The sequence below is a fragment of the Fukomys damarensis genome, unplaced genomic scaffold (assembly GCF_012274545.1).
Source record: "Fukomys damarensis isolate Sample0158 unplaced genomic scaffold, DMR_v1.0_HiC HiC_scaffold_18, whole genome shotgun sequence".
Classification (NCBI taxonomy): domain Eukaryota; kingdom Metazoa; phylum Chordata; class Mammalia; order Rodentia; family Bathyergidae; genus Fukomys; species Fukomys damarensis.
In genome coordinates this window covers 17,044,214-17,058,913 of record NW_022900930.1, presented here as the reverse complement: position 1 = coordinate 17,058,913, position 14,700 = coordinate 17,044,214, and the positions used below count along the sequence as shown (strand labels likewise).

Sequence of the window (14,700 nt, the reverse complement as noted above, 5' to 3'; positions counted from 1 at the left end):
ACTCTCCCAGCCTTGTCATTTGCTTTTAACTCTACTGTTGAAATAATCCTTACATTGTTTCCTTTTTAGTTCCTACTTTAAGTAAGATCTTCCTTAACATTAACCCCAAAATATTAGCTTTGTTTCCTTCTAGTTTCTTTGTAAATATTATACACATTGTATTTAGTTTTTAATCTATCTAGCATAAGATATAAATTATGGACCTATGAGAATGAGAGTTTAAGTTTTGTCACTGGTTAAATGATTGCTATGAAAGGATTATACAATTTACTGGCTTCTTTCTTATAGCAATACCACCTACCATCACAGAGGCAAAATTTTCCAAGCAGAGATGAGAAAAGTTGAATTTAACTCTTACACTTGTATAGTTCCCAGAATCACACAATAACAAACTATATTAATGATATGAAGGAAAGCTGGAGAGTTAGCATAATTACCCACAGATAATTGTCTGTTAGGTTAGGAACCACTGCTATAGACATCAGAGAAAAACAAAGCCACCATCGCATTTTATGTTAGTTCCTCAATATCCATGTGGAGTGCTGGGGAAGTAGTATGTCTTCTCTCCCGCTTCATCTCCCACCTAACTGTAGTTTAGACACCATAAATATCTCAACTGAATACTGTGTATTCTTCCCTTGTGTCTTTAATGAATGAAATTACATTTAACAGTTTCAACTGACAAGACATTTGGTATTATTATATGGATAAAGGTTAATAATGGGACTTTGATCCTCAAAGATTCTAATAACAGTGATAATGTAGGCTTTGATTATATTTCAAGGAAAAATACAATGGATGAACAGAGGAGAAACAAGGGAGGGTAATGTCTTAGCTTTAGTCCTGCCATGGAATTAAGAGCTCTAACTACATATGTCAGTTACATGCTTCTCAGCTTTGAGGGTGTACAGCTAAATATTTTGTTTACTGAAACCACACTTAAGTAAAACATGCTATAAATAACTTAGTGGTAGCTAGGTTGTTTAGAAACCAAAATAAAAATTTGATGAAAAACAATAGATGCAATTTTTCTTGACATTACAAGGAAAATGCAAAATGTTTTAGACCTGAAAGTTTTGTTTATGTTCCTATCCTATATAGTACATTCAATGACTTTTTAAAGAGAACTACATTTAAAACTATAATTTATAGGAAAGCATTTCATGATAGAACAATATTTCTGTCGCATCTTTCTAGCCCATGGAGGAAACAAGACCATCCAGATAGAAAAGCAAGGGGCAGATTATTCAGAGAAAATCAAATAAAAAGTGGGGAGAAATACAGATTTTATGCTTAGTGTAAGCTCAACAGATTTTTAAACAGGTCTGCAGATGGGAATGAAATAAAAATAGGAGTTCAAATAGTTAAAGCAAATAAAAGAGGACAGCAGAGATTAGTCATGCTTACAAGATAAAACCCACTATTATGAGGGTGACAACTGTACCAAGCAAAACAATGTACTCATCTTATGGATGAGCGAGCTGAGTGATGGAGAGACTGAGTAATTATTTAAGTTCCAAGAGGAGTTAACCAGACACAGCAAGACTGAAAATCTGGTTGTCCTACTCCAATTCATATTCTTTTCTAACCTCTGTGCTACAATACGGACGAACATGGAAAAGTTCCAGTACCAAGTGTGTGTGCATCACACACAAATGAGTGACGACCTGTAAAGTTCCTCTGAGTTTGTCATATAGACGAGTGCATAGAAAAAAACCCTAGAGTTTCTTCTAGAAATAATATGCTTACAAATATATTTAGTTGTATCTAACAAGGATGAAATAATGCCATGAAATTATGTATTCCTCCTTATTGAATCTTCATTGCCATTGCTGCAAACTTCCAATCAGTTGCAAAACTAAAGTCTTCTTTCCTATTATTTAGTGCATGCCAGGTGCCTGACTCAGAAGCACTATTCTTCCTCTCCACACAATTTAGACTTGTTTTTGAAACACACCTATTACGTAAGGTAAAATGTGATTCCAGCCAGTGATGAAGGCCACAGACACCCAAGAGTAACTTAAGTGTATGAATCTGATGAGTTGGTCTGGAGAGTTCATATTCCAAATTCAGTACTTTTCCGGACAATGAATTTGGCTCATTAAAGGGAAAGGTGTACAGTAGTAGTTTTCTTACCTGCCAGAAGTAATATAAGGCACACAGCAAAAAAGTCTGGATACTCCGCAAGGCCAGTATAATTCATTTTGAAGTATGTCTTCAAAAACTGACCGATCTGTTTGTTAAGCAATTCATCGAAGGTACCACTCCATGCTCTTGCGACACTTGAGGTACCTTCCCAAAACACAGAACATGCAGAGAATATAAGATCACTTGCAGAAAATTAACATAACACCAATTTCTACTCTACTCCAGATTATCATGGCCTAGTTCACATTTGTTGAAATTTTTAATGACATTATAATGCTAATTTTATAGTAATAGTAATCAAATGCCCAAGTTCCTAAGTACAGAATCAGGTAATAACTTCATTAACAATAAAGGAATTCTTAATTAATTATTTTCTTTTTTTATCCCCATTAAGTTTATTGGTACATTTAAAGCACACAATACAGTTACACTTATCACTGGGATCTTGTGCCTTTATATATCTTGGTTTTTATTTTTCCACTATACCCCTGCCTTCCCTTCACACCCTCTGCACTCTTCCCTATTTACAAAGACTTTGTTTCCATTTTTTAAGAAATTCTTATTTTAAAAAATAGGAATTTCAACCTCATTGAGAGGCACATTAAAAAAGGCATATTTAGAGATGAAGCAGAAACCCAGAATTTATGTGCAATTAGAAGTTATTTTAGAGATGAAAAAAAAATGAGACACACAGGGGCCAGGCAATCCACTGATAATCACCCAGAAGCTAAGTAATGTAGACTACAAATGAACACTCAGGAGTGCTGTTTTTACACAATTGAGATTTGTTTTTGCAACGTACCTATTACATAAGATAAAATGAGATTCCAGCCAGTGATGAAGGCCCACAGCTCACCAACAGTAACATAAGTGTACAAATAGGCAGACCCAGTCTTGGGAACTCGGGCTCCAAATTCAGCGTAGCACAGGCCAGCCATCACAGATGCCAGGGCAGCGATGAGGAAGGATACGACGATACTGGGGCCAGAATCTGCTTTGGCAACTTCCCCAGCAAGGACATAAACCCCAGCACCCAGAGTGCTCCCAACCCCCAGGGCAATGAGGTCCATGGTGGTTAAGCAGCGGCACAGTTTAGAATCTTCTAAACTGTCCATAGTGACAATTTTTCTCCTGATCAGACATCGGGCGAAAGTGAGCACTGCTCTGCAGGGAATCATTCTGAAGAAGGTAACCTGAGCAAGAGAAAGAAAGAGTCAGAGGCTGACCTGGAGCCACCACCCCTCTTTCAGCCACCTGTCTGGAGACAAAATTAAGGCAGCTGTACTTTTTTTTTAAAACTTGTTGACATAAGTGCAGCTCTAAGCAATCAGAACAAGATTTCCTGGAGTTCATGAGGCTCCAATAAATGGCTTATTTGGAAGCAAAGGAATATCCCTGGGCAATTAAAAGTCATTTTTATTCACTTACTACAGTTTTCAGGATATACTGATAGAACTACATCTCAAGAGAAGGCCAACTGAGACTTCACTATAAAGAGGGGAACAAACTGTCTCATTTTCTTTTTTTTTTAATTAAAGATTGCAAACATACATGACAAGAAATGAAGATACTAAATAAAAATTTCAAATATACATATATATATGACAGCAAAAAAGGATATGAAATAAACAAAAATTTATGCAACACAGACAGATAATCCAAATACATTATTAGTTTGATATGATCGTCAAACATTATATATTCTTTTTCATTTTCTTTTCATATATTTTTGAAAAATGTATTTACAAATAAAACAAAGTTACATATAATAGTTGAGAAACTATCTTCAAATTTTATGATTTATAAATTCCTTGGTTTTACTGATTTGATAAATATCATATGCTTGTTGATTGTATCACTTACATTTTCTAACAAAACTTCCCACAGAAAAGAAATATACTTATATTTGAAATCCAAAAACAACTAAAAGAGTTCACATTTTTAAGATCATATTTTTCTGTTTCTACTTTATATCCCATATTTATTTTTATTATATTTTTATAAGCATAATGATAGAATTTAACACCAATACATATGTAATATTCTTCCCATACAAATGACTATGAATTAAATCAAGCATGTAATTTAGAGAAATCATAAGGTTGCCAGAGAAACTATCGATATGCCAAATGTGCAAAATCCTACCACATTCATGCCCATGTTTCTCATTTAATAGTGCACACATATATGTAAAAACATACCCCCCACACATATACACAATGCATATTTTCTACAATACAATATATACTTTGGTATAATAAAACAGTAATGTGTGGAATGTTTGTGATTTGTGTGATTTGAGAAAAACAAATATCATCTTTGAGGCAGTTGGAGAATTTGTAATATGTACCAGATACTGAATGATATTGATTTATTATCCATTTATTTAAGTATAGTTATGATAAAATTTACTTAAAAATTAATATTCGTTATCAGTAGAAAATAGGTACAAAGGTATATATTGATAACATAACAAAATCTGTCTTAACAAATTTCCAACCAAACAAGCTGTAGTGACAGAAAGGAAGTTCGAAGGCAGAGATGAGAGAGGAGAATGACGGATAGACCTTAATACTTTTCAAGCTACTCATATATACAGATTTCATAAATTCTCAATTAAAAAAGCAAAGAACATGAGAACCAAAATAACTCATCAATTTGGTAGACCAACATATAAAGACAAAGATTAATGTGTTGATAAATTTAAAAAATATGAAATGTAAAGCCTGAGATTTAGCTCAGTAGTGCTGCACCTGCCTAGCCAGAACAATGTGCTGAGTTTAATACCTAGCACCAGGGGAAGAAAAAGAAAAAAGAAAAAAAAAAAAAAAAAGAAAAGAGAAAAGGAGCATATGTGCTTTCTAACATACTCAATAGATTGAAAATAAATTATTTGTTATCTCTTCCTCTTGAATTGTTCCCTTCACAAGGATGTAGTTAGTGGCCTTCTTTGTCTCTTTCAATCAGTTTAGGTTTGAAATTTACTTTGTCTGTGAATAAAATTGCTACCCTGCTTTTTTCTGGGCTCCTGTTGCATGAAGAAGTTTCCCGACCTTTCACTTTCAGTCTATAGGCTTCTTTTTGCACGAGGTGTGTCTTGTATACAAGATATTACTGGATTTTGCTTCTTAATCCGTTCTGCCAGTCTATTTCTCTTGATTGGTGAATTGAGGCCATTGATATTGATGGTTATAACTGATATGTACTAACTTATTACTGTCATGTTTTTTTCGCCTTCTCCTTTTAGTTTCTTACCTTGCCTATTTGATTTGCTCTGTTGGGCCTCATTGTGTTGTTACCTTGTCTTTTTCTAGGATATTGTTTAGAATTCCTTGTAGTGCTGGTTTGGTATTCATGAAGTTTCTCAGGTGTTCTTTGTCACGGAAGTATTTTATTTCCCCCATCCATTTTGAAAGAAAGTTTTGCAGGATACATCAGTTTGGGTTGGAGGTTGTTTTCTTTTAGTACTTGCAATGTCTCATTCCAGGCTCTCCTTAACCTAAGGGTTTGTGTTGAAAAGTCTGCTGTGATTCTGATGGGCTTTCCTTTGCATGTGATTTGTTTCTTATCTCTTACTGCTTGTAGTATTTTGTTCTTCTGTTGGGTTTCTGGGATCTTGATTATTATATGTCTAGGTAAAGATTTTTTTTTTTATCATGGCTAGTTAGAGTTCTATATGCCTCATTTATCTGTATGTCAAATTCTTCCCTTCTGTTTGGGAAGTTTTCTATAATTAATTCTGTGAACAGCTTTTTAAAGTCATTTGTATTTTCTCCTGCTACTTCTTGGATTCCTATCAGTCTTATGTTATTCTTCTTTGCATCCTCGAAGAGTTGTTGGATCAATTTCTCATGATCCCCTACTGTTTTTAAGAGATGTCTCTTTTCACAGTCACTGACTGCAATCCCTGGGTAATTAAAAGTCATTTTTATCACTACAGTTTTCAGAATATACTGATAGAACTACATCTCAGGAGAAGGCCAATTGAGACTTCGCCACAAAGATGGGAATGAACTGTCTCATTTTTTAAGTTTTCTTTTCTTTAATCATTCATTCAGCTCAGATTTTTTAGGCCTCACTAAAGGCTAGGGATTGTGCAAGGAACGGTATTACATAGATATGGTCTCTGTGATCATTATGTATTCTACAGGTTTACCTATTGTATGAACTACTCTTTTCATTTTAAACATTTAGTATGTAGCAGATATGAACTTACTAGATAAAAAAATTCCAAGCATGCTTAGGTTACTTGGACTAAAGCCACTTGATTATACTTTAATTAGAAACTGATAACTAAAATACACATGCTTATATTTATTTGAAGTTTCTAAATAAACTCAAAGTCAGTCCATGCCAAGTATATGATCTTTTTTAAATAGAGGGAACAGTGAAGACCAAAAGTCCCATCTAACCCTGCTAATCAGATTACAAAGCAAAATATGCATTGCAGGAAGAAAGAAAGATATATACTATATAAGGCACACATATATTACTGTAGAAATGTCTAATGTAAAAATGTAATAAACTATTAATGCCAATTATATTTGGGTAGCAATTTGCTCTTTACTACTATGCATTTCATATGATATATTGCTAATATCTATTTCTGATTTAATTTCAATAAAATGTACAACCTATTTGCAAAAGAAATTAAAAATTACAAAGCTTCGCAAGGCAGTGTCTGCAGAGATACGTGATTTAGTTAACTAGGAAATAACTGAAAAATAGGAAATACAATGCATGCTGCTTATCAGGCAATACAATTTTAGAAGTAAAAAATCATGTTTCTTTTATTCCATGTACTGCACTTTTGCACAAGGATCTTATTCACCTTGAATACTATTTCTGTCGACTTCATTATATTCATCATCCTTAACTCTTAAGATCACAGCTTGGCATTTTCACTTAAGAACTTAAACTTAAGAACTTAAACTCTTGAATATTTCTCAACTTTAATTTCTTTTTTTTAAATTTCAAGCTAGCATTCACAATTACAATAAAAACAAAAACTGAAAAAAATAATAAAACAATCTATATGGCTTGTTGCTCATAAGAGAGACATTTCTGAAATGCGAATAAACCAGTTTCATGTTAAAACTAGTAGGTAAAACTAACAACATTATTTACATATAAGTGAAAGGTCTCAATATTGAAAGCAGCTAATTCAAGGAATACAATGAAAAATCCTAAAGAAAACTGAAAACAGATGAAAAAGTTCCATTAAGATAAAAAACAAACTTTTACTCATCTGCAACTTTTTCCACAACATCTGACAGATGGCCAAAGCACATTGACATAGGAAAAGACTTTATGAACAAAGCCTCAGTAGCATGAGAACTAGCACAAAGAGTCAACTGGAATTTCATCTTTTTGAAAAGCTCTGCTCTGCAAGAGAAATCACCAACAGAGCTAAGAGACAACCTAAAATGTGGGAAAAAAATTTTACCAAGCTGTTCCACAGACAAAAATTTACTATCCAGAATATATAAAGAACTAAAAAAAAAAAAATCAGACCCCCAAAATTTATAAACCCAATTCCAAAATGGGCATCTGAAATGTTTGATTTCTCAAACAAATAAGTAAAAGCAGCAAAAAAATATATGAAAAAGTGTTCCACATCACTGGTCATTCGAGAGATGCAGATGAAAACACTGAGATTCCACCTCACCCCAGAAAGAATGGCTGCTACCAAGAAATCAACCAATAACAAATGTTGGTGTGGTTATGGGGAGAAAGGAACCCTTCTCCATGGTTGGTGGGAGTGCAGACTGGTGCAACCACTGTGGAAATCAATATGGAGATACCTCACAGAACTAGGACTAGAGGTCCCATTTAATCCAGCTATTCCTCTGCTAGGTATCTTGCCAAAAGAATTAAAGGAATCATACCACAGTGATATATGTGAACCCATGTCTACAGTGGCACAGTTTGTAATAACTAAAACTTAGAAACAGTCCAACAGCCCATCAACCAGAGACTGGATAAAGAAGATGTGGGTTTTCTATAAAATGGAGTACTACTCAGCCACAAAGAACGAGAAACTAGAGACATTTATAGCTAAGTGGATATACATTTCTTAAGTGAAATAAATAATACACACATGTTTAAATACTGAATAGTTTCTCTGGCATGATAAACGAAAAGTGTAAATAAGAATCAAAATGTATAATTAATATTGTGTATTGATATGTTTAAAGGTGTAGGGGAAGTGGGAGGGGCAGGGGAAAGCTAAGAAGGGAAAAGAAAAAATATGAGAAAAGGAAAAAAACTAAAACAAAGTCTCTGTAAATAGGGAAAGGTGGAGAGGGTGAATGGAGGGCAGGGGAATGGGGAAAAAATAAGAACCAAGATATATCATAAAGGTACAAGATCCCAATGACAAATGTAACTGTATAGTATACCTAAAATGTACCAATAAAGAAAAAAGGAAAAAAAAAAAGTTCCAAGATAAAGTGGAAGCTATTCATTAAAAGACATGTATTTTTTAAGAAGGCCAAAGCATAGCACTTAACAAACACTTGTTGCAAAATTTGCAAATACAGATAAGATAGTCAATTTTGCCAATTCTGTACTCGTGTTTCTGAAGTAAAAATCCATCAGTACTTGCCTAAGTAACATATGTACCAAGGTAGCACAAGATACCAGCTAATCTTTTCTGTGTGTGGTACTAGGGCCTTCACACTAAGCTACATCCCTAGCCCAAATTTTATTTAGTTAATTTTGAACAGGTTTTGCCTAAATTATCCAGGCTGAGCTTGAACTTATGGCCTTCCTGCCTCAGCACCTTAGAGTGCTGGGATTACACAAGTGGGCCACTATGCCCACCTCAGCTAACCCTTACATAGCTACTCCTCATAGAACACGCCTAGAAGATAAGTAGGGAAGCAGTCTGCTTAAAGAGAATCAAGAAACGAAAACATAAGTTCTGTGTAGAGGTCAACTGAGAGAGGAGGGACAGGGGTATGCACTGTGTTAAGTTTTGTAACATTTGGGTGTTTTTACACAAACAGACATATTTAAAGATCAAGAACTAGAGATGACTGCCACCAGAAAAGTGCCAGGAAATGACCCACCGAATTTCACTGATTCAAGATCATGTTGTGAAAATAGGACCAACATATCACATTCAACTTTAGGAACCCAGGTGCTAGTTAACAAAACAAGTTACATCTATTTGCCATTTAAATAAAACACTCCGGTTTTATTTATTAAATAAAACACTGAGGTTTCATTAACCTCAACTTTTGTGAATAAAAGACAAATTTTGCAATTATGCATACGTATGGAGAATGGATCAAGACACAATAAAGAAAATGAAGAGTTATTGTGAGGCAACAAAAGGATTGTGGGTGAGCTTTTATTTTTAAAATCTTTTTCTGGAATTTTAATCATTATGATGTCTAAAGGAAAAATAGCACAAAAACAAAAAATAAGTCAATTAAATTACACAAAATGGATATATTAGCAATGGTCATCTATCTCTTCAATATAAAATTCAATTTAATTCACAACTGCTTATAGAAATGCATCATTTAATAACCAGGTTAATTTCTACTGCTTCTTTCTTATTAAAGATGGAAAATATTTTATGTGCAGATCATTTTCCTACATTGCTCTACGTAAATAAGACAACCGTGCTATTTGTCAGGCATCCGTTTCTTCTGAGTAACTGAAAAGCTTGCATTAGAACCTTCTCAGACCTGACAGGTCACTCAATGTCCTTTGCAAATAATCTCAACTACACATAACCTGGTAAAGCTCTGATTACCAAAGTGAGACACAAAACCAATTTGGTAGAAATATAATGAGATGGGAGAAAAAGAATGTAAAAACCATAATTGGTCAACATAATAAATCATTAAATAATAAACAAATATTTGAGACCTAGCAGGTATATGTACTATAGTGTATTTAGTAGATTGAGAAAAGGATAAGCTTGTGCTTTTTCGTTGCTGTTGTTTACTTTTGGTGTTTTGTTTTGTTTTATTTTGTTTTGTTGAGACAGGGTCTTGCTATGTAGCTCCGATTGGCCCTGAATCCTTCCACCTCAGCTTACTGGGTAGTACTGAGACTACAGGCATGGACCACTACACCTCACTACACCCAGCTGTAGTTCTGTAAAATGTTTTGTGGAGTTCCACACTGCTTTGTCAAAGAACTGCGCCACAAAGGAATGAGGGGGAGAAAAAGATATTTGTGCCTAAAGTTAGTGCTATAATATCGTCTTTGTAAAGTTTTATAACTTTTCCTGTAAGTTTTTGTTAAAGATAAGCTACTATGTGAAATGGTTATGACAACCTTACTTTCATTTTTACACAGCACTTTTAACTGTGGGAAAATCCAGTCACACCTGCCCTTATACAGAGGTAACACGTGGAGATTCGGAAGCTGATGCCATTGCCCTGGAAGGTACAAGGCCATGGATCTGCATCACGGTGCCCACAGCTACTGTCTCGGTGACCAAGGACTCATAATTAATTTGAAATCTGACCAGTGATGGCGAACCTTTTAGAGACCGAGGACCCAAACTGCAACCCAAAACCCCACTTATTTATCGCAAAGTGCCAACACAGCAACTAAACCTGAATACCAATGCCTGATGCTCAGCTGCTGGGGCGACTTGTCTCACGTGCTGACAGACAGGGTTCTGCCTGCCCACTGCGGAACAAGTGCCACAGGTTCACCACCACCTATCAAGACCCTGCAGGGGGGTCCATGTAAACCTCATCCGTATGTCCCTGGCTCTCCACAGAAAGGCTGTAAGCAAAACCTCAATGAGCTCACAAATGATTCCGGCAAGACCAGAATAGTGTCTTCAAAAAGTAATTATTTTTTTAATTGCTAAAACAGCAGTCTCTCATTTGAGAATGAAAACTACGGATATATGCGCTGAGATCTGAAAATAGAATTAAGCAAGAGAGAGCTGGAAGGGACTAACAAGCTGTCTGTGGCAGTCTAATAATTATAATCAGTATCGCAGCTCCTCAGCCCTGACCTCCCCGGCTCCCAGCCTTCAGTTTAACAGCTTCTGTGTACTGCATACCTTCATCAATACCTGTAAATTGTTGCCAAAAAGCTAGCCTTTCTTTAGTAATTTGTAATTACCTTCATCTAAAACTTCCTTAACCCAGTGCAGAATTTTAGGTCTCCTAACTCCTTAGCCCTGATGACTAATACCACGTGCAGACTTCCTTTCAACTACCCACTGCAATCTTTCAAAATCTGCTAATTACAGTCAAAAAAGTTGATCCTGGATTTTCACTTTAGATAAATAGTTTGACGTAGAACTTAGTCCTGCAGAAATGAATCTTTCCCCTCTGCCTAAGTAAAGGCTGAAATTTCAAACTCAGTTTATGTATCAGTGTCACAGGTCCTGACAATAAATCTCAAGTAGGAGCTACCAGTGACAAGCCAATGGGAAGAGTGTCCCAACAAATCCTCAACAAATCAGTCTGTTCAAATAATGACTTTTTCTTCATCATTCCAGCTGCTAGTTTTGCAGTGAGATGTATGTGCTGTTTTTGAGCAGATAGGGAAAAAAAAATTAATTTTAAACCATGCAGGACAGAGCTCTTCACCCCATGCTTTTTTCTCCAGAGTAGAACTTTTGGTCTTACAATCACTATACCAGCATCAATTATATTTCCACAACTTTAAAGTTCCAAGACAAATTTTCAAATTACACTGTAGGTTAAATCACTCAATATAAGAGAGGAAAAAAAGATATGCACATAACACTTAAAAAGAAAAAGCACGCAACCTTGTCCTGAAGGTTGGGGAAGAAGAAAAAAGAGAAATGAAGAAAGCAAAGCCCTCAGCACCTTGGTAAGGAGAGCAGCCACCCAGTGAACACTCTGTGTACCCCATAAGAGGAGGCAGCAAACCGGGCACCAGGCAGATGTCCAGTCCTATAAGGTCATTAGCAATCGTGGGCTAATAAATCACTCAGTGCCAGAGTGAACACCTGTTCTCTTCCCCCATGCTGCTAGGACCAGTGACCTTCTATGTACCATCGGGAGATACCCTTTCCAGAGCTCTTTCACACCCACCCCTAATCTACAAGTGCTATTACTGCATTAAAAAGTCTAAGGTTTATTGAATGCTTATTATTGTGCCCGGTACTGATCTGAAACTCTTAACTTATTTTTTCATGACATTTCACAATATCCTTATGAGATCAGGATTATTATTAATCTCACAGTATAGATGAGGAAACTGAGATATAGAACACAGACAACATCACAGTCAACATGTGGTGAGACCAAAGAGGAAATCCACACATGTGACTCTGCAGTCTTTATTCACTGCCCCTGCACTGCACCCATCTTAGCCGGGACCCCCATCACTGCCCACCTGCTCACTTCTCCCCTTGGGACAATCTGCTCTCCCCACGGCACTGTCTTCTCATCCCAGGTCACAGGTAACTTGGCCACAGGCAGACACCTGACTCAGGTTTAAATTCTTAAAGGTCAAGACAGTCCAACGCCTTCCAAACTCTAAATGACACCATGATTGAATCAGCTGAACGATCAGCACTCGGGCTGGAGCCACACAGACTGGGGACTGGTCTGACACTGGGCAGGAACCAAGAGGCTGGCAGTGGAAGCCAAACTGTGGCCATTCAGAGAAGAGCAGAGGTGACAAAACCTGCTGTTCCAGCAGGGAGACGAGGAAGGAGGGGCACAGGCCAGCATTTCTCTTCCCCCAGGCCTGGCTGCTGAGTGTACAAAATCCCCGCACACCATTTCCATAAAGTCCTGCTCACTAAGGCTACATGGAGTTGTTTCTGTTCATTAGAACCAGAAGCTCAAAGCGTGAGAGTCAAGGTGGTACAGGGAAGGCCTGCTCCACCACACTCCCGCTTTCAACTCTTCACATGTGACCCTGTTGCCATTTCTGCTGTACTTCCTAATAATTCCTCTTCCTTCCAAAGCAGGTTTCTGGATGGAATAACCTGAAACTGTGTTGATATTTCTCTAATAAGGCACTCAGAAGAAGGTGACAAGCATTAGGCCTGCCCCTAACGGGCCCCTAAAGGGTGTGTTCACACACCAGTGAACAAGATGACATTCAATGTAACATTTCCACACAACAAAGTATTTTAGAAGTTTAAATCTCTAAACTTTTGAATTATTATCCATAAAATCTTGCTGCAGTTTAGTGAGTCTTCATTTCAGTGCTGCTGAGTATCATAGTGGCCAGCTGCTGTGGTGTCCAAATTGTCCATTTTTACAAGAAGGAGATTCATTCTGATTTATTTCACAAAAAATTTTATTTTTATTAATTTTCTTCTTCAAGAAAACAGTTTTAAAACATGTACCCAACTGTTTTAAAAACAAAGCTCCTAGTTGAGCGTGGTGGCATACATCCGTAATCCCAGCACTCTAGGAGGCTGATGCAAGAAGATCACAAGCTTGAGCTCAGCCCTGGCAACTGAGAGACTTAGTAAGGCCCTGTCTCTAAACAAAGACTTTTAAAAAGGCTCAGGGTGTAGCCTACTGAATACGAAGTCCCTGGGATCTGATCCTAGTACTACCGGAACAAAACAAAACATCTCTGTATTACCAACTCTAGGAGGCAAAGAAAATCCAGCCGGCCCAGAGAAAACTGTGTGCCTGCCAGAATATCAGGGTGTAGGATGGAGGCTGTCCTGATCACTGGGTTAGCAGCTGAAGTTCAGGCCAGAGGTAGAAATGTGTGCTTAGCCTGGGCAGGGTATTAGAGCACAGGAAAGCTTTCTGTGTCAAGGCAAAGAATGGGAAAGGTATCAAGAGGACACTGATTTCCTCGAAATTCTCTTTCCAGACACAGCCAAAGACCCCTCCCTTTACTCCACTGCCCCCTCACCTGCCCTTAAAAGCTACCTAATTATTCATTGTTCTGATTCTACCACTTCTGTTTCAATAGTAGGCAAAATTCCTTCCATTAAACTGTGGCAGAAAAGAAATTTAACAAGAATTCACAGTCATTTTTTAGTGGTGGTTCAAGAAATACAGCTAGAAACCAATTTATGGTTTAAGATTTTGCTGCAAAGTAATTTCTTTTAAAAATGGTCATTTCTGAAGCTATATTTTCAATTTTGAGAAGCATGTTCTGATTTAGTACTTCTTAAATCACAGAAGCCATGCATGACCAGAGATTTTTATCGTTAGTCTTGGCAGGCTGCTGAAACACGGCCACTGGCTACGAGGTCTGCAAGTTCTCTGTAGCTTCAAATAATTCAGAATAAGACATTCCTATAGTGTGCTCAAAGAAGAAATGCACAGGGTGCTAGGTGTTTATCACCACGGTTCAAAGCCACTAACATTTTTATCCTTAAAATTTACCAAGAACAATTTAAAAAATTAAATTGACTTGAGACAATGAGACCTTTAAAACTCAAGCCTGATATTCTTGTCACATTTCTATGCTATTCATTAGCATACCATAACCATAAAAATTTTTTTCTAAATAAGTTTATCAGAATTTATCTTAATTTTTATAATACTACACAGGATGAATACAACCTCCCTATTACTCAACACAACTGGCATTTTCTCTTGATGATTAAGC

At 36.5% G+C, this 14,700-nt stretch overlaps 1 protein-coding gene across 2 annotated transcripts in view; it reads right to left on the bottom strand.

Moving 5' to 3' along the window:
* Slc7a2 (solute carrier family 7 member 2) overlaps positions 1-14,700 on the bottom strand; it is a 63,962-nt gene that overhangs the window by 16,598 nt on the left and 32,664 nt on the right. For both annotated transcript variants that reach the window (XM_010621782.3, XM_019207149.2), the window contains exons 2-3: positions 2,951-3,341; positions 2,137-2,292 (exon numbers count right to left, since the gene is read on the bottom strand). In XM_010621782.3, coding sequence (XP_010620084.1) covers positions 2,137-2,292; positions 2,951-3,326 — 532 coding nt within the window. In that variant the 5' untranslated portion in view covers positions 3,327-3,341. The remainder of the gene's footprint in view (positions 1-2,136; positions 2,293-2,950; positions 3,342-14,700) is intronic.